This window comes from Mycteria americana, chromosome 29 (genome assembly GCF_035582795.1).
Source record: "Mycteria americana isolate JAX WOST 10 ecotype Jacksonville Zoo and Gardens chromosome 29, USCA_MyAme_1.0, whole genome shotgun sequence".
Taxonomy (NCBI): Eukaryota; Metazoa; Chordata; class Aves; order Ciconiiformes; family Ciconiidae; genus Mycteria; species Mycteria americana.
The window spans coordinates 247574-272336 of NC_134393.1; the positions used below are offsets into that span (position 1 = coordinate 247574).

A 24763-nucleotide genomic window follows, 5' to 3' on the forward strand; every position below is an offset into this window, starting at 1 on the left:
GGGTATGGCAGACACCTCTGCACCATCCCTGGTCTGGGAGCTCTCGCATACCTCACAGCCCCATTTTTTGGGGGTCAATTCCTTCGTTATCAGTTTCTCTAAGCCGATAGCTGGTGGCACAGTTTGGATACAGGGCTACACTCCAGCTCATCCCCTCAGCAGCTGGGATTTAGTCCTCAAAGGGATGCTTAGAATCACAGGGGAAAAACCTGCCTCTAACACCCAGCTTTGCCCCTGAACTGTGCTTCCCCCCCCCCACCCCCCCAAGAGCTATTTGAGAGCACAGCCTGACTTGTGATTCCTACAGCCAGCCCCATTTTGGGTCCCTGATTCCCACGGGTGCTCTGGTGAGGTCCGTCCTCCCTGCAGCACCTTTATCTGTGTCATAACCATCTTCTAGCCTATGCTTGCAGGATTTGGGGTTTTTTCCCTGCTTGAACCCTCTTGAGCTGGCGACCGTCAAAGCTGCGTAAATATTGCAATCCTTTCCAGAAAGGCTCAATAAAAGGCAAATGGTGTTTATAGGACTTGGGGAACCATTGCTGGATCAAATAATGCCTGTTTCCAAAGCCAAAACCGATACAACCTCGATGCCCTCCACCTACCATTGACTTCCCGACCTAAATCGCCCTTTTTTTATTGTGCTAAATACAGACAACCTTTGGACTGGGCGTCGAGGCAGGCTGCACACACAGAAATCTCACTTTTCTACCTCTGTTTTTCATAGAAACTCAGCACTGAGGTGCAGAGGGGCCTGGCGCAAGCGGGGAAACCCACTTTTACACAAAATAAGTCTTTATTGAGGATCCTGCCAAGGACTTTGGCAAGCTCATGCTCCCGCTGGGCAGTGAGGGAGCTGGGCAAGAGGCTCTCCGCCTGTGGCAGTGCTGCTGTGAGCTCGAGGGCCTTGGCAGAGAAGCTGGGATTTCCCCCGGGACATGCCGGTCCTTGCCTGTCCCTTGTATTTTTGGCACCTGGACACGCTGCTGCCGCGCGCCGCGGGGTCCAGCATCGTTTCACCTTGCTCCATCAGTTCTCCCATCCTGCTCTCTGGTCCCTCCTGCGGCCAAGAACTGGAGGATGAGTCCCGCTATGAACCAATGCTGTCCATCACCCGGCCTTGGGGCATGCCCGGGTCCTGCCTGATACGCCCTGGATATTCATCCGAGGCTGCAATAGGAGGTGGGGTCTTCTCCGGTTCACCACGGCTCACCAGGGTGTCCCCAAGCCCCGGCATCTCCAGGGGCTCCGCAGCCAACGCTCCGGGTGCCTCCGGGTGCTCCAGCCCTGCCTGCAGCCCTGCGCTGGAGTTGGGCGGTGGGGATGGCACCATCTGCCGCTGGCCCCCCTCGGCTTGGGAGGGTACACCGGGCACTTCAGGGTGACTTTTGCTTTTGTGGGCAGTGACATTGTCTTTCTTCTCGAACTTCTTGCCACAGATGTCGCAAGAGAACTGGTAGAAGGAGTCAGCGTCGTGTTTCTTCATGTGCCAGTTCAGGGAGGCTTTCTGGCGGCAGGTGAAGCCGCAGATCTCACACCTGGGAGAAAACAGGATGGGATTCAGCGTAAAAGAATTTTAAAAAGAGGCATTACAAGGGATTAAGCATGAGGGAGAACTGGCCCCGCCTCTTCTTGATGCTGCAATTTTATGTGGGTTTAGCAAAACCACCGCCCTGCACCGCTGCGTTAGGTCGGTGTGGCTTCAGCACACCCTCCAGGCAAGGAAATGCATCGCTCTCTTTAAATCCCAGATTATTAAGCCTCTCCCAATCAAGCCCACGCCCTGAAGCTGATCCTGAAGCTGCTGGATCAGAGCGCAGCCAGCCCCAGGGGGGCAGAAACCTTTAGGCAAAGCAAAAATAACAGCAAGTCCTCTGGCTACCTATGGTGAGAAACTCCGCTCTCCCACCCATCCACCGAGAAGCTAAATTTGGGTTGAAAAGTGACAGGGAGAAACCCTGATGCCAACCGGCAAGTCAGCGGTTGCGTTGGTGGGACTGGTACTTACTGCAGGGGTTTCTCCCCTGTGTGGATGCGCCTGTGGATGATCAGGTTGCTGCTGGTACGAAAGGAACGGGCGCAGAACTCGCAGATATAGTCCCGCTTGTCTGTGGGGCAGAAGAAAAAAGGATTAGGGGCTGATTCAGTCCAGAAGAGCAGTCAGGGCTTTCAGGAGGTATTTTAGGAGGCAGGATGTTTTCCCAGCACAGAAACGGAGATGATAAATGAGAGATTGACAGTAGATCTTGGGAGCGAAAAGCAAACGGGTGCAGTAACATCTACCAGGGATGCAAACGTGAATGGTGAGGACGTGGGTACGGTCAGCTGTAGCCCAGTAGAGGTGGGACCAGCGCAGGAGAGGAGGTTATAGGGAGGTGTATATATATCCATATAGGGGGTACATGCCTGCACGGACGTGGCTGACTCACCGCTGTGCAGTTTCTCGTGCTCCTTGAGGTGCTTCTTGAAGTTGAAGGACTTGCCACAGCTGGGCTCTGAGCAGGTGAAGGTCTTCTGGTGGACATGCTGGTACTTCTTGTGGTGCTGCCATTTTGGGGAGAAAAAGGGGGAGTAAGAAGAGGGGACGTTGGTGCCAGGAAGCTGCACTTGGAGGAAGGGCACCTTCCAGAGCCAACCTCCCCCCTTTTCGCTCTCTGAAGCGCGTGGTGGGACCTCAAGCGACCTCAGGCACGCCAAGCTGCTGCTGAACACATGGGGCCAACAAGTCCCCTATCTATTATCCAGCTTCGGAAAGCCATGGGCAATTCAGGTTGCCCAACTCCAGCTCTAGGACAACAGCCAAGATGCCCAAAATGGAGCTTGGACAGGCAAGACCTGACCCATCTAATGGGTCATCAAAGCTCCTGGTGGCCCCAGAAGAGACTGGGAGGGATGCTCGCGCCCAGCTTGGCTGCACCTCCCGGGGCATGAGAGGTGGATTTAAGCACAACCGGTTGCCCCCAGCCCTCACGTTCAGGTACTGGCGGTTGGAGAAGATCTTGCCGCAGCCTTCAAAGTCGCACAGAAGGATCTCACGCTTTGCCGCCTTCCTGCAGGAGCGAAGGTAGAAAACCATCGTCAGTGAGGATGAGCCGTGAGGAGAGCCAAAAAAGCTGTCGCTTTTGGATTTGGCACCCCACTAGGTCCTTCTCACCCATCTTCCCTCTTACCCACCCATCAAAAGCTCAATTTAAGCAAATAAAGCCCTTCAGGAGGCTCCTATCAGAGCAAATGTTGGTTGCCAAGGGTGTCCCACCACAGAAAGGCTGAGCTGCAACTTCTCATCTTCCCGAGGAGCTGGAAAATGGCGTGGCGTTCCCCTTCCCCACCAACCCCAGGTACCTGATCCTCTTCGGGCCGATCTGGGCCACATCCTCATCACATGGCCGCGCTCGCCTCTTGCAGCTGCAATGGAAAGAAGGGTGAGGCTTTTGTCCCCTCTCTTTGTCCCCAAGTACAGAGCCGAGAAGCTGTAGTCCTCCAACCGCGCAGCTGATGCATTTCCAAGCAAACCCTACATTAAAACCATCCTCTGGGCAACCATTTCTCTTATTTCTTCCGTTTTGGGAAGTCACTCCAATATTTCTCCCCCTGGGAGCAGGAAACGATGTTGTTAACAAATGCACAGACATTATACATAGGAATATATTCTTTATTACTCATTACAAAAAAAAAATCTTTCACATGGTTTTGGATATGTCCCAGGACATTTAAGATTGCTGTCGATCTCACGCCAGCCTCGTTTGATCTATAATTTATCCGCAGCTCTGTGGAAACAGCAGCTATTTCGGGCTGACATCCTGAAAGTAAAGAAAGATACGTTACAAAAAAACCCCAACAGGCCTGCTTTTGTGGGGAAGAGAAATAAAGAGATCGTTAATAGAGGACAATGCCAGACCACATCCTCAGCACGGAATAAAAAGAGGGGCTGGGCATCTTTGTCCACAATCTCTTCAAAATGTTTTATCAGCTCACGATGGCATTACCTTTGGGAAGCGAGAAGAGGATGAACACACCGCAGTCTGGAGGCTCTCGCTTTTGCTCATAAAAGTCTTTTACCTCCATTCTTCCAGTTGCTATGACAAGAGAGGGGGGAAAAATTAATCAAACGTTTGTAAATACAATCTCTGTAACCAAGCTCAGCCTTAAAAAGGGCAGCACCGACTTAAAGTTTAGGCAGGGCTTTGGAGAGGGGGTTAAAAGCTCCAAGACTGCACTGGTTGCCCAGGAAAGTCAACGGCCACTTTCACGAGCCACTTCTGCAAAGCTCCGGTGGTCCTTAGGTGCATCTTTAGGCACTTTTGGAGGTCTGAACACCAGGATTGTGAATGGGAAGCGTGCAGGACCCCAAAATGCCAGAAGGATGTGAAAAGTCCCTCTTTTAATTCACTTCTAGCCTTAACAAGGACTACCTAGACCTAACCCAAACCTTTCCACCCTCAAATTGAATTTTAGAGCCTTGTGTCCCCTGGGGCTACGTGACCAGCGGCGGGCAGGGAGAGCAGAAAAGCAAAAGCCATATTTACCGTCACATTTTCCTTTGCTGGGACTGGGTCTCTGGGAGGGCATTCGCTCTTCCAGCGAGCTGCGAGGTGATTTCAGAGCTGCAAGGAGACAGGAAGAGTGTTCAGCACCGAAAAGAAGCGGCAATACCATGTCAAAGTGAAAAGCAAATCAATAAAAGCCTTAACGGAGCAGCATGATACTTACGTGGTGAGTTTTGGGGTGTGCATTTTGCTGCCGGTCCTGGCTTTCATAGGACACACGAAGGCAAGATGCGTTACAAGGAGGTGTTACGTGGTCACTCCGGCTAACTCCAACGAAAAAGGGGGTTTTAACGCCCTCGTCGTATTAAAAGTGTAAGAAAATCCAGCAAGGTGACAAATCCTCGTGTGTCAGACCCAAGAGGCAACACATGGACCATCCTCTTGTTTCAGCATGGAGACCAACCTCTATTTCATACTCTTGCATAAAGACCCAGCAAATAATTGAGTGATGATTTGAGCTTATTTGGAACAGAAAAGTGAACTTTGAGCCTACGTGGCTGGGAAGGAAAGATTAAAACCTAACCCTCAGCCTCACACAGGCAGTGGTAAAGAGTGCTTGCAAATTAAATAATTGTGGTCATTATCAAGCTGTCCCTTGACCAACACTTGAGGTTAGCGGCGCTGCCGTCGCTACTCACATCTCCCCATGGGCTTGAGCTGCTGGGCAATACAGCTGGGCCATATAGAGCTGCTCTGGCTGCTGGAGAAGCCCCATATCTATAGGTGGAGACAGCAGTCTCTGTGCAGGGGGTAGAGGGGTGGGACATAGGGATTTCTTGCTGTTGCAACCTCCAGGCTGCTCAGAGGCTTCAACACCCACCCCACGGTGGTGGTTTAAGGGGGTATTCATTCCCCTCCGGGGGCAGCCCCTGCCCCAGCAGCATGTCCTTGCTCAACGACCAGCTCTGAGAGACACAGTGGACGAAATGAAGACTCATTAAGGCCCCCTGTAGCAAGATCGGTGTGCCAGACCACCCCCTTTGCAAGCTCCAACACCCAACGAAGCCAAGCAATGCAGCTCTGCCCTGCGGACAACAGCACCACAAGGAGAAGAATTAAACCCCCTTGGGGACACACAGCTCTTGCCCTGCCCAGAGCTCAGGGCTTGAACATCATTTATTGTCGGGCTGGGTGGTTTCCATCTGGTTTCTCAGCATGGAAAGCAGCATCACCTCCAACATGCCCCAAAATGCTCGTTCAACAGCCACAGAGAGATGGATGCCCCAAGACAGGCACCCCGATGCCCATCCCCAGCGTCACCACACTGGCACGGCCGTCATGGCTCACCTGACTCGTCCGCTCTTCTCCTCCGATGGGCTGGAGCTGGTCAGGCTCGGCTCATTTGGGGGCTGCTCCTCCTTTACGGGTTTCTTACGGGCTTTGGTCTGGCTTTGTCGTCGCTGCGGCTCAGAGTCACTGGGGAGAAGACAGACATGGGATAGACAAGATGGTTTAGATGGTCGGACATGGTAGGACATGGTTAGATGTGGATGGACATGGTAGGACATTGGTTGGACATAGTTGGACATTGTAGGACATTGGTTGGACATGGTAGGACATGGCAAAGACCCTCACCCGGGCAGAGATACAGTGAAAGAAGGTGCCTCCCCAAAAGGCTGTGCCCTTTCGAGCCCAGAAGCACCTTATTTAAGTGATATAAGGACATTATTCCCGTCTTCTCCCATCTCTGCTAAGTCAGCTGTAGCAAGACAAGACGGTGGCAGAGATATAAGGTCTGAAATCCTCCCAGTGCAATACCCGTCTGGACTGGGACAGCGTGACTGGGAGCCTGTGGACTGGCTCTCACATGGTTCCAGTCCACGGGCTCCTTCCCAGCAGCTCTAAGCACTCTTCACCTCTCCAGAGATGGGTGGTAGTTCTCATCACGCATGTCATCGATGTAGGTGAGGTCATCGTCCTCGGCAAAGTCCTCATCCTCCTCTTCTTCTTGGGGCTCAGCCCCCTGCTCCGCTTTCTCCTCCAGGATGGGCGTGCTGCAGGAACACAATGGTCAAAGTCAACTCTACCGTAACGGGTTTTATCTTGGAAGGTCTTCGTTAAAACATTGGCTGCCCATTGGATGGCTCTCAGGGGATGAGACGGATGGGTCCAAACTTGACCTTCAGCTCCAGAGAGCCCAGGTATACACTGGGGGAAGACTCATGCATGTCACCACTCACCTCTCGTGATCTTTTATCATGGTCCCCGTCTCTGTCGGCGCTTGAGGAGCTGCAAGGAGATGACAGGAGTTGCGGTAAGTTGAAGCGGGGCTGGCTGAGCTGGGATGTTGGGAGAGGCAGAGGAGGGAGGAGAAGGATGGGGAGTGGATCTGGCAGCAGGGCTGGGAAGCCTGCAGGCATTGGAAAGGACCTGCATGGTGCCATCCTGCTGACCAAAAGAAATGAGGGCCAAGTTACTCCAAAATACTCTACTGGAAGAAGCTCCACCTCTTCTCAAGTAGCTACTACAGGGGAAAAAAAGCTGCTTCTCCCTGGTTTTCAGTCTGGATAAACAACAAGAGCTGTGGCTCTTGGAAAGTGCTGAGAGCTGCATCTGCATGGGCTCAGCGAGGTCTTCTGCTCAACACCTGTAATGAACCTGAGCTCCCCCAGCTCTGCTTTTCAGGGGAAGGAAAGGACGGAGAAGATACAGGCTTGTTTTGTGGTAGCAACAAGCCCGGTGGGAGACTCCTCTACCTGTTTTTCCAGCAAAGACCCAGAGATTTGTTTTACACGATGGTGCTGTCAAAGAGGGAGGCCACGGGGTTGGGGCAACACCTGATCCCAGGGGGAAGGTGGTCGATGTGCCCCTGGGCCTGGGAGAAAGGCTGAAGGTGGGGAATCAAGAAGCCAACGGGGAAATGAGGGTGGAGAAAGGGACACAGAGGAGCTCACCTGCGTTGCCATCATCACTACCAGCTCCCGGCTCTCCCCTCCGGTCCCCATCACCGCCAGGTGACCGAGCTGGTCCCTCTGGTTCGGCTTCGCCCTTCCCGGAGCTGGACTCAGCGGCCAGCCCTGCTCGCCGGAGCGAGCGCCGGCGGCCGGTGGCCGGTGGGGAGCTGCACCCCGAGTCCCCCCGTTGTTCCTCTCCGTGGTGGCCAGCTGGGGGGGTATGGTCCTCCGCTGCCCCGGGGACGCCCCAGGAGAAGCTGTGCCCAGCCACACACTCCCACACCAGCTGGGACGTGCTGCCTGGGACCGGGGGCTTCACGTCGGGGATGAAACCGCACTCTTGGCCGTGACCATGGGACAGGACAACCAGGCGCTGCAAGGCATCGGCATGGAGAAGGCTGGGCTCCGGTTCACCTGGTGAAGGCACAAAAACCAGACAAATCAGTGAAAATTGGCTCCAAACTTTGGCTTTTTGTTTGTTCTTCATCATGTAAAACCAGCATAGGGCAGGTGGGACATCTGCAAGGGTCTCCTTCCACCTTCCCCACCTCTTCCCCACATCTTATGCAGGCTCTGATGTTTCCACCATATTAAGAGCTCCCCTTTTTTAGCAACCCCCAAAACCTCAAATAGGTCCCCAAAAAAAAGAGCCGAGGATGCCAACAATGCAAACGCAGCCAAAGCCAGGGAGCGATTTGCCGTCTGCCCAGGGGGGTGAGCATCTGCAGGTGCATCTCCAGCACCCAAGCACTCAGTGCAACGGGAATCTTCTCTCTTCACCATAAACCCAAAATAATCACTGCCCATGTGGATTTGGGGTGGGAGGCACCTACCTGGGCTCCAGACGCAGCCGTGGGAGCTGTACCTGTGGTGGGAAGAGGGAGAGCGAGCGAGCTTAAACTTTTCTTTTCCCCATCCCAAGGATTTTTAAGGGCGTTTTAAGGGTTTTGCAGCCCCCTCCCCCCCCCCCCCCCGACCTGTCGAGGAGGAACTGGGCCAACTGGGAGTGCAGGGCGAAGCCGAGCTGCTCCTTGAGGCGACACCAGCGCTCCAGGTGCCCCCCGATGCGGATGCGGCACTTGCTGCGGCGGGCGTCCAGCTCCCGTCGCTTCTGTCGTCGGATGCAATCGGGGGCCCGTTGCCGGCCGGGGCGGCCTGGCTCCATGGAGGGGGTCTGGGGGGGGGGCATGGGGACAAGGGAGGGGGATTTAGGGGCAGGCCGGCTCCATGGGGTTGGCTTGGGGGGGGGACGGGTGGGGACATGGAGATGGCCCAGCTCCATGGGGGGGGTCCGGGGATGGCCAGGGGAAGGTCGGGGGGGGGGGGGGGGGGGGGGGGGGGGGGGGGGCACAGGGTGGGCAGGGTGGGGAAGGCGGGGAGGCCATGCTGCCCCCCAATCCCGCTGAAGCCCCGCCTCCCCTTCTAGCCCCCGCCCCCACGCCTTGGCTCCACCCCTCCGAACCCCTACGGCGCGCCTCGCCCTCCTCTTTGGCCCCGCCCACACCCCACAGCCACGCCTACATCTCCACTTGGCCCCTCCCCTCCGCGACCCCGCCCTCTCAGCCGGCTCCCGCTCGTCCGCAAGCCCCGCCCCTGCGCCGTAAACCCCGCCCCCTCGCTCCCTATCCCCGCCTCCCGCCTTCCCGCCATTTCTCCCCCGAGGTCCCCCCCGCCCCTCATGGCCCCCCCCCTACCCACCCCTCCCGCAGCGGCCCCGTTCCCGCCGCTGGGCCTTAAAGCGGGCACTGCGGAGGGGAAGGGAAAGCCAACGGGAAGAGAAGGGCCGAGGCTCCGGCGCTCTGCCGCCGTCCCCGCCGCAGCCGTCCCGCGCGCCAGCGAACCTCCTCCGCCGGGCCGCGCTCCATGTCAACCCGAGAGGTGGCCCCACCCTGGACCGTGCCCCCTTTAAGAGCCACAGGAGCCCCCCCCATTTCCTCCCCCCATCGCTCACACTGCTCAGGGACCGGGACAAGATGGCGGAGGGCCCGCCTCCGCCTCTCCGCCGCCACGCATGCGCGCTGCGCCGCTCCCAGCCGCCAGAGCGCGCCGGGAAACGGAGTCCCTCGCGCGGGGGCTGACGGGAGTTGTAGTCCCGGGCCGCGCTGGGAAACACTCAGCCCGGGGCCTGCTCGGCGCGGGCTGCTGGGAGACGGACGAGGCCCCTCGGGGTCCCCTCCGTCGTGTCCCGGCCCCCCGCACCCCGAGGCGAAGCCCCCGGGATCCCCCTGGCCCCTCTGCCCAGTGCCAGGCCCCACACTCCCGGGGGAGGGGCTGGGGGGCCATGTTGGGCCTAGGGGTGCGTGTGGGGCCCAGACCCCGCATCCCTCAGGCCCCAGTAGCGAGGCAGGGGAGACATTCCCAAGTTTGGCCTTTTGGGGGTGAAATATTCCCCTTACAGGCACTTTTTGGCATTTCACAGCCCCACCCAGGGCGGTTTTCCTCTCCCGGGTTGGGATTCGGTTCCGTTGCCAGCACGCAGGAGAAGGCAGAGCCCCCCCCAACCTGCCCCACACCCTTTCCCTTCGAGCCAGCCCCAAAGCTGCGCTAATAATACATAATAATAATAAAAATAAAAGCTAATGCACCTTTATTGCCATGGCTGGGTGACCTCTTCCTTGCTCACCCTGTGCTCCTTCCCCTTCCTCCAAGGGCTTTTACCAGCGATGGCTGACGGTCATCCCCATTGCCCAAATTATCCCAGTTTTACCTGAAATCATTTTTCCACCCTCTTGAGCATCTTTTCAGGGTTCTCCTCTCCCTGGCAAGAGCTCGGATCATTTTGGCATCAACAAAGCTGCTCTAAATTCAGCATTGCTCTCCAGCTGATCTCTACCTCCTCCCTCCGTTTCCCCCCAAAAGTGGATTTTTAAAAAATGATTCTTTTATTATTTTTTTAGAAAGACTTCTCATCCCCTTTCCCCAGAATCCCTTCCCGTGGGGTGGCTTTCATATGCGCGGCACCAGCTGCACCTCTGCTTGGCCGAAACCTCGTCATAAACGGCCTCCACGAAGCTGCTGGAGGATCTGGAGTTGTAGGAATTGTTTTTCACCCCATGAGGACTCTTTTTTTTTTTTTTTTTCCTCCTCTGAGCATCCGTTGATGGTGATTTTTTGGGTGTAATTGAGGATTTCAATGCTTTTGACTGGTGTCTTCACCGCTGGTGGTTTCTCCCCATGGCTTGTTCTGACCCCAGATACCTCCAGCCCCCCCACCCCGCAGCTCCCTCATTCTATACAAATTAGCATGCAAATGAGGGGCCAGCTCCCCACCCCGCCAAGCTGCAGTTGTCGGAGCTGATCCTGTCCTCCCTCAGCACCCCGCAGCTTCTGCCTTTATCCCTGGGGCTCAGCTGGAACCTGCGGGTGCAGGAGGGAGCCCGTGTCATGGCAGGAGGGATCGGCATGTGACGTGGGCATGAGGAGCCCACGTCACAGGGCTGCCCTGAGCAGGCACCTTCTGGAACAGAAGGGACACCCATGGCAGTTTACCATGTTTTATTAAAATACAGCAGTAGAAAAAATAGCATCAACATCTGTAACTCTCTGGGGTGCCACACAAGGGCCAACTCACTGCCCCTGCCCTGCACCAGGCCAGGGACCTCCGCCGAGCTGTCGGTACCCATCTCATCTGGCAGCAGCTGCTCGAGCTCCATCGCACAGTGCAAAAGCAGGTTATGTGTGGATTGTGAGAGAAGCAAGATGACTCCTGGGGTGCTCCCAGAAGCAGAAAGAAACCCCCTCCACGCACAATCCAAGGTCCTGGTCTGGGCAGCCACGTGTCAGCTTCCACAACATCTCCCCATCCTGCAGGTTATTCTCCTCGAGACCTGGCAGTGACTTGTTGCTGAGACCGTGCCATGGTTTAGCCCCAGTCGGCAACTAAGCCCCACCCAGCCGCTCGCTCACCCTCAACCCCCAGTACGATGGGGGAGAGAATCAGCAGAGTAAAAGAAAGAAAACTCCTGGGTTGAGATAAGAACGGTTTAATAATTGAAATAAAAATTTTTTAAAAATAAATAATGATATAAATAATGGTAATAAATAGTTAATTATTGTTATTTTAATATTATAGTAATTATTATATAGTAATAATTATATAATATATTAATATATTATACAAATTATATTAATATCTTATATAAATTATATTAATATAATATAACAATGTAATAATTATAATTATACTACTATATATTATATATTATTATATTATTATATTATATTATAGTAATATATTATATTAATATATTCTATTATATTAAACATTATTTATATCATTATATTAATAATTATATGATATAATGCATAATGATAATGAAACCGATACTACTAAAAAAAAAAATTGTAATGAAAAGTAAAACAACAAGAAAGAGAGAGAGAAATAAATCCCAGGAAATAAAACCAAGTGATGCAACCACTCACCACCCACCAACTGCAGCACAGACCAGCAACTGAGGCAAGAACATTGCTACTGCCCTTGCGCTGGTGGAAGAGGTGAAGCTGCGAGTCCCCAGCATGGGGAAGGTCCTTTCTCCATCACCTGCATCACATCAGAGCTTGGGGCTTGCTGCAGAGATATGGCCGGTGCTGTGAGCAGCTCGAACTCCTGAGATCGCGGTCATTTAGGAACAAACAAGGTCCTTGGCCCTGCACCAGGATCCTGCAACAAGAAGGGAAGACACCGCTGGTACTGTCGGGTTAGCTGGGGTCCCCTCAAGCACCAGGAGACAAGGGCTGCCCGCAAGGGACAGTCCCAGCAGACACGGCCCACCAAGCCCCTGCTCGCGATGGGACCCACGTGTCATTGAAGCTGCTGCCGTCCACCCACTGCAGGCGCTCGCCCTGTCTCCGCAGCCCAAGCCAGTAATCAATGTTGCCCTTGAGGCGCAAGAGAAACTCCTGGGGAGGAACGAGAGAAGCCAACAGTCAGGAGCCGCTGCCAGCCCCACGTGAGTCACCGTCCCAGCCCCACGCTGGTCCCTGCTGGCCTCGCAGGCAGTCCCAGCCCCTCACCGATGCCACTGGCCCAGGGACAGCAGCAGCTCCCTCCCAACGGCTGCTCCAACAAGCTCCAGAGGCTTCCGATGCAGCTCACCAGCCCGGCCAGCGGCGTTGCTCCTGCTCTGCCAGAGCTCTCCCCTGCTCGGGGTCCAGCCGAGCACTGCCGGTGGGCAGACGCATCCTGGGCTCCACGCCGCATCCCGCGCCCCCCTGCCTCCAAGGCCCAGGGCAGAGCTGCATCTCTGTCCCTACAGGCACCTCTCGCCTGCCCAGCACCAACACCCAACCCAGACCCCTCCTTTCACCCCCACGCAGCCACAACAGCCCCTCGCTCACCTTTTCCCAGTCCCTCTTGAACACAGCCAGCGAGGCCCCGCATGAGGAGCACTGCTCCTGGCTCCACTCCCAGCTCCCCTCCTCCCTGGAGAGGTAGTAGCAGACATTGCGGTACCCAACCCAGTCGTCGGGACACGGCAGCACCTGAGCCACGGGCAGACCTGCATTCCCTTCACACCTTCCTGCGGGAGAGGGAAGGGGAGAAGGTCAGAGGATTCCGCTCCACAGGGACCAGGGGACCCAGCTCCATGGGGCAGGGAAGAAGGAGGCAGCCCCAGGATCCCCCCCCACAGGGATCCCCAATTTGCTGGCAGGGACCTACAGGGAGCAGACACCCCAGGGGTTAACAGCCTGCCCCATGGCACGGCTGGGGGTGTCCCTGCTGCTCCCCAGGACCCCCGGCACAGGGCAGGGGCACAGCCAGCCTGAGGGCCTGGCCCCACACGCTCCCCCCACCAGCCTGGGCCTCACACACCCACGCCTGACCCAGCCTGGAGGGGAAGGGGCCGCATACAGCCTGGCCCTGCGCAGGCTGGGCTGCCAGCACCACACACAGCTCTGCACCGAGGGAACGGACAGAGGCAGCTGCTCCACCCTTACCTGATACTACAGCAAGAGCCAGGACCAAAGCCAGCACCAGAGCCACAAGCGCAGCCAGCACCAGGACCCGCGCTGCATGGAGCCTGCACCATTTGCCTGGAGGAGGAAAAAGCCACTCGCAGTGAGGACGGCGCTGTCCCGGAGCAGGCACGGCCCTCGCGTCCCCTCCAACCCCAACACAAGCTGCCCAGGGAACACAGGAGGGACCCCCCAGCCCATTCCCCCCACTCACACACACAGCTGGCTGCAAGAAAGCCAAGGGACAGTCACACACACCAGGGACAAGGCTCTCACGCTGCACACATCGGGGGATAACCTGCAGCAGGAGACCTGCCAAAGATCTGGGGGGGAGGAAGGGTGTCTGCGGCAGAACACCCAACGAGGACCGAGCAGAAGATGAGCCCTTTCCAGAGAGCTGGAAGAAGCCTCACACTTGCCAGCCCCACTCCTTGGGGGGTGACACTGCCCCAGGGACACTGTCCCCTCCCTACAGGCCACAGGGCTGGCCCTGCACTCACCCAGAAATCTTCTGTGCATTCTTCTGTCTGCATCCCCAGGCACCTCTGGGTGGGGGGATGCCCCTCCATCCTGGGGACTCAGGGGCTCCTCCACATTCCCATCGCTGGAGCAGAATCCATTCCTCTGCTCTTGTCCCATGGCACACTGACAAGTGGAAACTCTTCGCTTGCACCAAGCAGGACCTTGCACCCAAGGCACCACCACTGCAGGCAAAGCCTGTGTCAAGCCAGGCTCAGATACAGTTTAACCTCCACTGGCCCTGTGGTGGGGGCCTGGTCAGGCTCAGGAAGGCGATGCCAGCACACTCCTGCCCTGTCCCTGCTCCCCCTGTGACACTGCAGCCTGTCCCCAGCACCCAGCCAGCACCTGGGGACACAAGGGCAGCGTCAGCAAGCTCAGGGACCGGCCCTCGGCCCCCAGCAGAGCCAGCACCCTCCCCACCACCCTGCACGCACCCTTCCCAGACAGCCCCCAGGGCACTCGCTGCCTGGGAACATCCCCCTGCCACCACTCTGCTCCCTGCTCCACAACCGGTGGGGGCCCAGGCACCGGAATAGGGGGGGCAGGGCCCCCCCAACACATCTGCCGAGCCCTCCTCCGCTCACCACAGCTGCTGGACACCACCAGCCCCAGCACCCCACACTGGGGCAGGGGCCACACCTTGAGCCAACAAGGAGCCAACAAGGGGCTGGAAACTCAGTCACCCTGGGGGCCATGGGATGGAGGGGGCCTGAGCAAAGCTTCTTACGGGGTGCTTAGGGCACCCTGAAGTCAGGCCTGAAGTCAGGGCAAGGGAGGGAGCAAGGCAGATCAGGGAGGAAAACATACAGGCCATTACTTTGGGTTGTTTGGTTTTTTTTTGGTGCTGGCAAGGAGCTCAGTGCCAATGGGAGCACAGAGCGAGGAAAGGCAGAAGCAGCCACTTTCCTCAGCGGCCACACAGGATGGAAGCACCATCACCCACAGAGAGGGGAGGGAACGGGGTCTACCCAGCAGGACAAGGCACCGCAGCAGCCTCCAGACACCGCTGCAGCGCAGTGAACAGGAAAGGGCAAGAAGAGTGGCCTACGGACGGCAGCGCGTTTGGAGGATGATGTAATACTCGAGGACCTGGAGGTTTGGGAGAAGGCCGCAGAAGAACAGCCAAAGAGGCAAGACGATGTGGGGTGGTGAACCCCAAAGTGCTGTGACCATGGTGGCATATAAAGCAGAACAGCCAAGGCGGACGTCCTTACAGGACGGAAAGGTGCCAGGGGAGCACCAAACAGAAGCTGGAACCATCACTCTTGATCAAAACGGGGGTAGGGAACTGGTCCTGGGAGGAGGAATAATTCTTCCAAACCCCAAAGACAGACAGGACACCTTTTCTCTATTATCTTTCAAGACACACACTGGTTGACAAATGCCAGGACCAGGAGGATACAAACCCCCAGAGTATCCCCCATGGCTTTGCTCAGTAAGCACCCAGACCGCCTGCCCTTAACGGGCAAGGTAAGTACGATTAAGGCATTGCTCCCAATGGGGTTATGGGCTGGGGCCCCTCAGCAGCTCCCGTGCTGGGAAGCTGAAGGGTGGACAAGGAAAGGAGCCCTCCCCAGGACCCCTGCAGACAGAAACCACAACTACCCACAGCTGCTGGAGAACAGGCTCCTTCTGAGCATTCACATACCAGCGCCTGGAAAATTCCGGCTGCTGGCACAGGACAGGGACAGCACAGGCTGAGCCCGCCCAAGGGATCACGCTGCTCACCCGAGGTGCTGGGGACCAGCGCCTGCCGTGCTGCTGTCCGTAATGGTTCACAACACCGACTGACTCACATGGCACCGTGCCCGGCACGGTGAGGGGACCACAGAAGAGAGAAGCCGCAAATGGCCGCTCCTTCATCGACACCAGCAGGGAAGAAACGCCATCACCCATGGACGCAGGGGGGACACAGGGAGGGCGAGCCTTTCACCCTCAGGTGAGGGTGAAAGTTTTTGAGAAAGGGAAGAAAATAGTCCAAATCCTCCTCAAAGCCCGTTTTGCCATAAAACAAAGTCAGCTCAAGGGACCTGCACAGGAGATCCAGTTTGTAGGAATAAGATGGCAAGATGGACATCGTCAGATCCCAATGGATGTGATCAACAAAATAACAGCTGTGTCCTCACCAACTAGCAAAAAGGAAACACAAGCTTTCTTAGCCGTTGTGGGTTTTTGGAGAATGCATGTTCCAAATTACAGTCTGATCGTAAGCCCTCTCTATCGAGTCACCCAGAAGAAGAACGATTTCAAATGGGGCCCTGAGCAACGACAAGCCTTCGAACAAATTAAACAGGAGATATAGTTCATGCAGCAGTAGCCCTTGGGCCAGCCCGGGCAGGGCAGATGTAAAAAATGTGCTCTACACCGCAGCCAGGGAGAATGGCCCTACCCGGAGCCTCTGGCAGAAAGCACCAGGGGAGAATCGAGGTCGACCCCTAGGGTTTTGGAGTCGGGGATACAGAGGATCCAAGGCCCGCTATACTCCACCTGAAAAAGAGATATTGGCAGCACACGAAGGAGTACGAGCTGCTTCGGAAGTGGCTGACACTGAAGCACAGCTCCTCCTGGCACCCTGACTGCTGGTGCTGGGCTGGATGTTCAAAGGGAGGGTCCCCTCCACACATCATGCAACCGATACTACGTGGAGTAAGTGGGTAGGTGGGGAGAATGGCCCACTGAGAGCAATGGGTGCTGGGACTTTCAAACCTTGGGATACACATGCAGCAAAAGCCACCTGGTTAGTCAACACTAGGGGATCTGCCAGTCGAGCTGGCCCTGCCCAGTCAAAACTTTTCACGTACTGTAGAAGGGGATACAGTCCCTGTAGTGCCCATAAAAAATATGCTGGGGAAGACAGTCCGGGTTACTCCTGCCTCGGGCAAAGGCAAACCCATTCGTGGGATTGCTTTTGCTCAAGGACCTGGGTGCACTTGGTGGGTAATGCCAAAGGATGGGGAAGTCCGCTGTGTACCTCAAGGGGATTTGATCTGGGGTGAGAATAGCCAATGAACTAAAAGATATGGTGTTAATTGCTGTATAACACTGTATGTCATCACTACTAGGGTTGCTATATGCCTGTGGCATTAAAAGTTACTGTGGCATTACAAATAGGAGTCTGAGGTGCGGCTGGGGGGGGAAACCCTCCCATTGAGTCACGAGGTTCAGACAGGACCCCCTTGCTTTCTAAACTCCTTCTGAGAGGAGTCTAGGTGCGGCTAAGTCCAGTCTTAGTCTCAGACTTGGTCAACGGTTTATTTTCTAAGGACTGTATATGTAGCCACTCATCAGAGTCAGCATTTGCCTGCCAGAGCCCTCCCAAGGGCTTTCACTGAAACAGCTTCGCAAAGTTGATTAAGGCAACAGCGTTAAAGTAATTTGGCAGCATTATAAGTCTGGTCGCATTCAGTGTAACTGAACTCTCACGATTACGGATGCACAAATAACGTGATACACCTTCAGTCTAGTCGCATTCCATGAACTACCACGGCCACACGTAGAGAGTCTGGTTGCATTCAATGAGAACTATCACGGCTAGATTAATGAAGAGTGCAGTTTGTTAGAGCAACAGTTACACAGGTTCTTTTGAATTACTGGTGATAAATTCACGGTCTGCCAAGTCCGTGCAAATACCAAGAGTATGAGTAATACCGCCGGCTACAAACGCGTTAAAAGATATAAAGCGATGCGGGGGAAGAGAGGCTCAGCCCGTCGACTGATCCCAGAAGTCAGAGTGGTACGTGATGGTATCTTCCCTAACATTCTCTCTCTCTTAAGCTGTTTTATACTATTTTTTATCTTTCAGGTGCAGCTTGAGTGACTCTAGTCAGACATACCTTTGTTAGGATTGGTGTAAAGTTTTCTTGCTTCCCTTTTAAAGGTATAAACTAGAAAAATTCAAAGCACAAGCTCAGTGAGGGATGGTTGCACCTTGTAGGCGGGTAGCTTTTGGGATGGAGGTGTGTTTTGGTATTATAACAATGTTATAATGAGCAAAGTTCACCAAAAGGACAGCATTTTGTCAAGAACATGACAGACTGTTGGCCCAGGGTAGCAAGTACGCAGCTTATTGGAAAGGGTAGCACCTGGGCATGACGTAGATGGTAGAGAATAAGGGGTGGCTACTGTCCTGGTTTCGGCTGGGATAGAGTTAGTAGCTGCTATAGTGCTGTGTTTTGGATTTAGGATGAGAATAAGGTTGATAACACACTGATGTTTTAGTTGCTGCTAAGTAATGTTCACACGTACAAGGACTCCTCAGCTGCCCATGCTCTGCCAGGTGCCCAAGAAGCTGGGAGGGGGCACAGCCAGGACAGTTGATCCAAACCGGCCAAAGGGCTATTCCATAGGCTATACCATAGGCCAAAGGGCTATTCCATACCATAGGACGTCATGCTCGGTAGAGAACCTGCGAGGAGTTGGCCGGGGGCAGCGATCGCTGCTCGGGGACTGGCTGGGCGCCAGTCAGCGAGTGGTGAGCGATTGCGTCACTTGGGTTTTTTTTTCCCCTGGGTTTTGTTTCTCTCTTTTGTTGTTATCCTTTTCATTACAAATTATTATTATTATTATTATTATTATTATTATTATTAATATTTTCCTCTTTTTCCCAATTATTAAACTGTTCTTTTCTCAACCCACGACTTTTCTTACTTTTGCTCTTCCGATTCTCTCCCTCGTCCCACCGCGACGCGGGAGGATAAGCGAGCGGCTGGCCGAGTTGCCGGCTGAAGCTAAACCACGACACACGCCTTTCACCACAGCCGCCTGCCCCTTCCCCCGCACCGAGCGGCCGAGCCCCAGCAGAACCCACGGCAGGTCCCTACCTGCGCTACGCCCGGCCCCGAGCTCCGCCGACGCCGCCTCAGCGGGGCTCCCGCCGCTCCCGGCCCTTCCCGCCGCCCTCACAGCCACGAGCAGCGCTGAGGGGAGCGAGGGGCCACGCCCGCCCTTATAAAGCCTCGCGCAGCCCGCCCGTCCCTCGACCAATCCGCGCGCAGGATCGAGGAATGGCGAGGAAGACAGCCAATCCCAGACAGCGGCGACGGTCCTTCTTTGGCAAACCCCTCCCGTGAACATGATCCGCCGCGTCCCCTCAGCCCTGCCCGGGCACCACGGTCCGTCACGGGGGGCTTGGGGGTGCGAGCGTGGAGCAGGCACCGAGCTGCTGTCCTGAGCGCCAAACTGGGGGACACTGGCGGGTGACCAAGTCCTTCGGTCACCGGCAATGGCTCCTCCTCGCCCTGGCCTGGGCTCTACCCCTCCCTGAGCACCCCACAGCGGGGTCCCGCCACGGGCAGCAGCCTGCAGGGCTCTGGGGCTCTGAGGGCTCCCATCTCCCCTCCATCGCTCCAGGGCCTGGCGGCAGCGGGGTTCAGCGCAGCGCACCCTAAACGTGAGCGGGAGAGGAGAGCCTTGCCTTCAAAAGATGATGGGTGCTTGTCTCGTCCCACTGGGTGGGTTGCGAGATGGGTGAATCTTTTGATTCCCCAACAGTTGGTGTACCGACAAAGGCCAATCTCTGCTCGACAGAGCCGTGGGGCCGGTAGAGTCATGACAATGACTCAGAGGAACAGTCTGAGCAGCAACTTTACTAACTGGCGAATTCAACAAACGGAAAAACTTTGCGAACTGGCAAGCTCAAATGAACGAGCAGAGGCTATTTGCCAATGGAGCTATTCTCCGAGCAACCCGTCACAATTTATGCAAAACTTAGATATAGTGCAAGAGAAGAGGAAGAGAGAAGTGAGAAAAGGAAAGGAGAAGAGAGGAGGATAGAGAAAGGAAAGGTATCACCACCCTTGGATCCCGCGGTGACGATGACAGGCGTGGCAGTCCTCTGGCAGTGGGCACGCGTGGTTCTCTGGTGGACGTGTCTTTTATACCCTAATCCCCACCTCCAGTTCCGCCCCTTGAGGACTTAGATGGTTCTTGTTCCAGAAAGTTCCCAATCTTCTGCACAGGCGCCATGGGAGGGGGGTGGTCGTGAGGGGTCTCTTGGGTGGTCGCAAGCCCTTTCCTCAGGTAAACGCTGTGTGACCTCTGGCTGTAGGTGGTGAGGGCCATCGGAACCCGGAACCGCGCATGTTCCGATGCGCTCTCCCCGTCCCGCTCTCTCCCTCCCCCACCCTGTGCTCACCAACCTGCCATGGCCGGGCAAATCCCACCTCGCCTTGCCACAATGTTTGAGACATTAACTCTTTCGGTCTCTCACACTGCTGTGGAGAGGATGGGGCGGCTGCAGGGTGGGAGGAGGTGGGGAGGGCTGGATGCTCCGTGCCGGGGGCTCGGGGCTCAGCCCCACGTAGTCCCATCAAGAGTTTACTCCTTAGCTCTGTTTTTATATCTCAGCCTTGTCTCCTTTCCACACCTCTCCTTTCGAGATCTCCCACAAGCAGCCGGCAGCAAAGAGCACCGATGCAGCTTTCCCTGCCAGACTTCATGGATTTTACCTCTCCGCTTCGTTCAGACGTGCCACTCGATAGGTTATCGGGGCAAAAGCTCGGGTAAGGAGGATTCCTTGGTAATGGCAGTGTCCTCGTCCGCCAGATGCTGCAGCCGTGCTTGGTGGTGAGCAATCGTGAGCACGTTGTGACGGGGGATGTTTCTAGCTTGTTTTCTGTAGCCCTCCTTCTGGCATTATTAATGCGGCATTATCAATGCAGCATTATTAATACAGTATTATCAATGCAGTAATATTAATACAGCAATATAACACAGTAACATTAATTATAATACATGTAATTAAATATGAATACATGTGTTCTTAGTACAGCCACATGGTGGGGCTGGCTGCGTGGTACAGAGAGCGAGAGAAATATGAACAGGACAGACATGGGGAGCGAAGTGGGACGAGGCAGGCGGCGGTAGTAGGTGAAATTTGCTTCCTCTGAGCAAAAAGACAAAGAAGAAACTGCTGCAAAGTCCAGGAGAGAGGAGGAAGGATGAGGGTGGAGCTGTGAGAGGCGGGGGGGATGGGAGCAGGAGAGAAGGGAAGTCGTGGAGTTTGCTTTCCAAGTTTCTGGGGTGAAATTAAGTTCTGTTAAAAGTGACAAATATACTCAACCTCTTAACCAAGCCAGCAGTGGTTTGGTACGGGCTCCAAAGGAGGTAAAGGCCTGAGCCGTGGCCGGGCCAAGAACTCCTGCTTCCGATCTGTTCTCTGAGAACCACAAAGAAGCCGAGGGGCACAGAGAGCATGGATGCACATGAGCTTGGAACACCCGTCATGCATGAATAGCGGGTGGCTTTTCCAAGACTCATTTATCAAGGAACAAAGCAAGTTGTGGCTACAAGGAGCCTCATGCATATCTTTCCTATCGCATGTAATCTGACTACGACCCAACTGCTTTATCTATTAATATGACAGCCTAAGGGAGTCTTCTTGGAGCTCTCCCTGCCAGGCAGCGTGGCTGCACGGCGGTGATCTCCCCTTGAGCTGGGACACCTCTCAAGGTTGCTCCTCGGGGCAGAGAGACCTTTTACCAACGGCAGATCTTTGATAAGCGAGCAATATCGCACATAACCTTGTAGCCTGGTAACTTTGATTTTGTCTTGGTAACTTTGATTGCGTGCTGAATTGATAATTCAATTCCCAAACAGCAGACAGGATCCCTTAGCACACCACCACAGCCATGGGTCCCTTCCCCTCCCTGCACCACCCGGAGGGCGGGAGTCTCCCAACGCAACCACAGCCCCCAAAAAAAGCCCCCAAACCCCACGATGCACTGACTGCCAGGCTGAGGAAGCGGATGCCGTTTCCTGCAGCGTTTCCCGGGACCGATACCCAGGTCAGCATAAAGAATTTCCCCAGCCATAACGGGAGAGGCGAGAGGACCACCAGCCACGCCTCTCGCTCGAACACTGGCGATCCAGCAGTTGGCAAGTCTGGTTTTTCTGAGGTTTTTCACTCCTCCAGTCAGCTTTGCAAGCTCCTCTCCAAGCTAGAGGTCTGCAGGAGAAGCACGAGCCTCTGAACGCTCATCAGACGGAGCAAGACTACAAAAGAGCGTGTTTGATGGGCTGGCCAGCCTGAAAATGAAACTTTACTCAGCTTCTGCTGAATTAAGCCAGGGAAAAGGAGTTCACATCAGGAGAAGAACCATCTCATAGCATCCAGAAGCCTTTTCTCTTCCAAGTCCAGCCATATTCTTCTAAGGTACCAAACCAAATTTCCCAAACAAGGCACCTTTCATAAAAAAAAGCCCAAACCAAGCCAAAATACGGGGTTCTGCAAATGGGCAGCTCCAGACTTCACTCCCCTCTGTCCACACCGGGTATTTTGCAAGAAAAATAAGGTGTCTTTGCAAGAATGATGCAGAGACTCTGCAATCTCCCAGAATATTCCTAGGAGGATGGGAAGAATTAGGATTTTTAGGAAAGAATACCAGGTCCACTCCACCCTTCTCTCCTCCCTTCAGCTACTTGAAAGGTGTTTTCTAGCCTTGGTCACTGCTTCTCCTCACCCAAACCTATTCCAGCATCGCCACCTTCTCCTTGTTACCGATTTCTCTGTAATCCCATGGTTTTTTCAGCCCGGGTTTGAAGCACACCGCCACTTCGCTGCTCTGCGGAGCAAGCAGGTGCCAAAAAGCCTGGGAGACTCTTTGGAAACAAGGGGTTAGAAAGGAGCCCTTCAGGGGGAAAGGATGGAAAATGTTCCAAAGAGCTCTAGAAATCTGTTTGGCTTTGCCTTCACTCCTTGTTTTCAAGTCCCTTCCAAGAGACAGTCAGCTTCTCCCTTTGGAAACCGGGATGGGACTAGACTAATTAGAGGGCAGGAAGGTAGAGCAGAAAACACAAAGCCAAAGGCATAGAAAATACAGCTGTAAAGGCGTGAGATGACATTGTGACTGGTTGGTTTGGAAGGCTTGCTCATCTCCTTCTGCACACAGGCTGAGAAACCCCACACAGGGATCTTGTGATACCCCAGTGAGGCAAAAGCCAGACTGTCAGAAGAGGAATCGGATGCTTCTGGATCCATTGAAGCAGCCCCAAATTAGGTATTTGTCCCCATTTAGGAGAAAGTGGTTTCTCTGGAGAGCAAAACCACTCCAGACTTGCAACGGGAGCACACGGGAGGGCTTGACTGCAACCCATGCCATGCCCAGCACGGCGGCACCTGAGCAGGGACCGTCCCATCACAGCCTGCTCTGCGCACGTCCGATCTCGGCATCCCCGCGTGCTGCCTGTCCAGGGCAGGTAGGGAAAACCCCGGGGAGATCTGTCAAGGTACTTTCGTTGGGAGAAGCGAACGCAGGAGGGGCTGCAGCTTCTCTACAAGCAACAAACCCTTTGGGCTAAGGGTTCAGCGAGGCTTTCTGCATCCAACGCGACCACACAGAGGCAAAGCACCAACGATAAAGCTCCAAAGAGAGCAACTAACACTGCAAACTCTGCACCTGCAGCCTCATTAAGCTAACTGAGTTTTGCAGCTAGGAACAGCAAACCCAGCATGCTGCTGAGCAGGATTCCTCCTCATTACAGCAGCAGCAGCAGGAAGGAATTAAGCAGTGCAGGGAAGCTGGATGCTCAGCCATGCTGGGTGCTCCACAGGGACCAGCATAACCCACTGCCTCCAGTGCAGGTTGAACTGCAGGCAATTCTGGCAGGAGCCCTGTGATGTGTGGAGGCAGAAAAAGGGAGTCAGGTGGGGGAAAGAGGAGCTAAACCAAGGTGCAGGCATTGCTACCCCAGGCAGCTGGCTGTGAGCCACCTACACCAGCCATCACCATGCTCAAAGCAGCTCAGCGCAGACCCCATTTCCACCACAGCCCCCACCTGACACCCCGATCGCCTTTCTCCCCCCATCATGCCCGAGACAAGCATCAATCAACGCCATTTTTTCCTTCCTTGAAATAGCTTTGAGGCCCCTTTGGGTAAATTTTGCCCTGTCCCTTATGAGAAAGGGGCTGGCTGTGGTTAACAGCAGGAGAGCAGAAAGGCTGCGATGAGAAGGGCAGCCTGTGATGGCTGCCACATCCGCCAAGGGAACTCTAGAGCTGTTGCAGTCAAAAACTGAGTGACCTCGTCCCAGGGGAAAAAGGCACCTCAAAACAGGGACGCGCTCCTGCATTTCCCCCTCTTCGCTCACCTCAGCCTGCGCCTGCTCTAACGCGGGGGATGATCGCTCTTCTAGCTGGACTGTCATCCTTAATGCAGGCAAAGGCGGAGAGGAAGCGCAGCGGTGCAAGCACTAAGTAAAGGCAAAAAAGGAATTGGGAAGAAATGAGAAAGAAATCAGGGGGGAGGGTGTGAGAAACTGAACGAGTTTAAGTCTCAAACACTGTGGTGAGGCGAGGCGTGGTGTGCACGGCGATGGCAGGGCTCAGCTAGCACGGGACATAGAGAGCAGGATGGGGAGCTCTCTCTCTCTCTCTCTCTCCCCTTTCCTTCTTATAAATGTTGCAATAAGACCCCACACATGCCAACCCCTTTATGCTTTTCCAGTTTTCCAAGTTGATGCGTTCCACGTTCAAGTTGTTCCCACCACAAACAGAGCAGCAAATTGATCCTTTGGTGTCATGTCACCTTAATTTAGTCCAAGGGAATCTACGAATCGGAGTCACTCCCAAGTGGGGTGGGGAGGGACCTGGCAGGCAAACACTGACTCTGCCCTGTGGCTACACTTACTGTCCTCATAACCCTTAGACATGAAGCATTGACCAAGTCTGAGACTAACACTGGATCCAGCCGCACCTAGACTCCTCTCTGAGGAGTTTAGAAAGCAACAGCATCCTTTCTGAACCTCGTGACTCGAGGGGAGGGCCACCTCTTCTCCCTTAGCCACACGCCAGACAAACATCCTTGACGTGACGCACTCAGCGTCACGATTTTACTTCCCCCTGAGCT

At 54.9% G+C, this 24763-nt stretch overlaps 2 protein-coding genes across 4 annotated transcripts in view; both read right to left on the bottom strand.

Annotated features, from left to right (window-relative positions):
• Positions 1–1090: 1090 nt before the first annotated feature.
• ZNF692 (zinc finger protein 692) lies at positions 1091–10651 on the bottom strand. Of its 3 annotated transcripts, none has more exons than XM_075526029.1 (12): positions 10027–10651; positions 8419–8615; positions 8275–8306; positions 7442–7855; positions 6728–6776; positions 6404–6541; positions 5835–5963; positions 3343–3405; positions 2972–3050; positions 2430–2544; positions 2009–2108; positions 1091–1538 (listed from the first exon to the last, which is right to left on the bottom strand). In XM_075526029.1, exons 1-12 carry the CDS (start codon positions 10036–10038, stop codon positions 1091–1093), a joined length of 1776 nt encoding a protein of 591 aa, XP_075382144.1. In that variant the 5' UTR covers positions 10039–10651. The 3 variants fall into 3 exon arrangements, with proteins under 3 accessions (XP_075382144.1, XP_075382145.1, XP_075382146.1); XM_075526030.1 differs by lacking the exon at positions 10027–10651 and adding an exon at positions 9393–9903; XM_075526031.1 differs by lacking the exon at positions 10027–10651 and adding an exon at positions 9140–9306.
• Positions 10652–11803: 1152 nt separating this feature from the next.
• LOC142421383 (C-type lectin domain family 2 member F-like) overlaps positions 11804–24763 on the bottom strand; it is a 38591-nt gene continuing 25631 nt past the window's right edge. The window contains exons 2-6 of the mRNA XM_075526058.1: positions 13897–14100; positions 13379–13474; positions 12779–12960; positions 12240–12340; positions 11804–12101 (exon numbers count right to left, since the gene is read on the bottom strand). Of these exons, the coding sequence (XP_075382173.1) occupies positions 11987–12101; positions 12240–12340; positions 12779–12960; positions 13379–13474; positions 13897–14100 (698 nt within the window). The 3' untranslated portion in view covers positions 11804–11986. The remainder of the gene's footprint in view (positions 12102–12239; positions 12341–12778; positions 12961–13378; positions 13475–13896; positions 14101–24763) is intronic.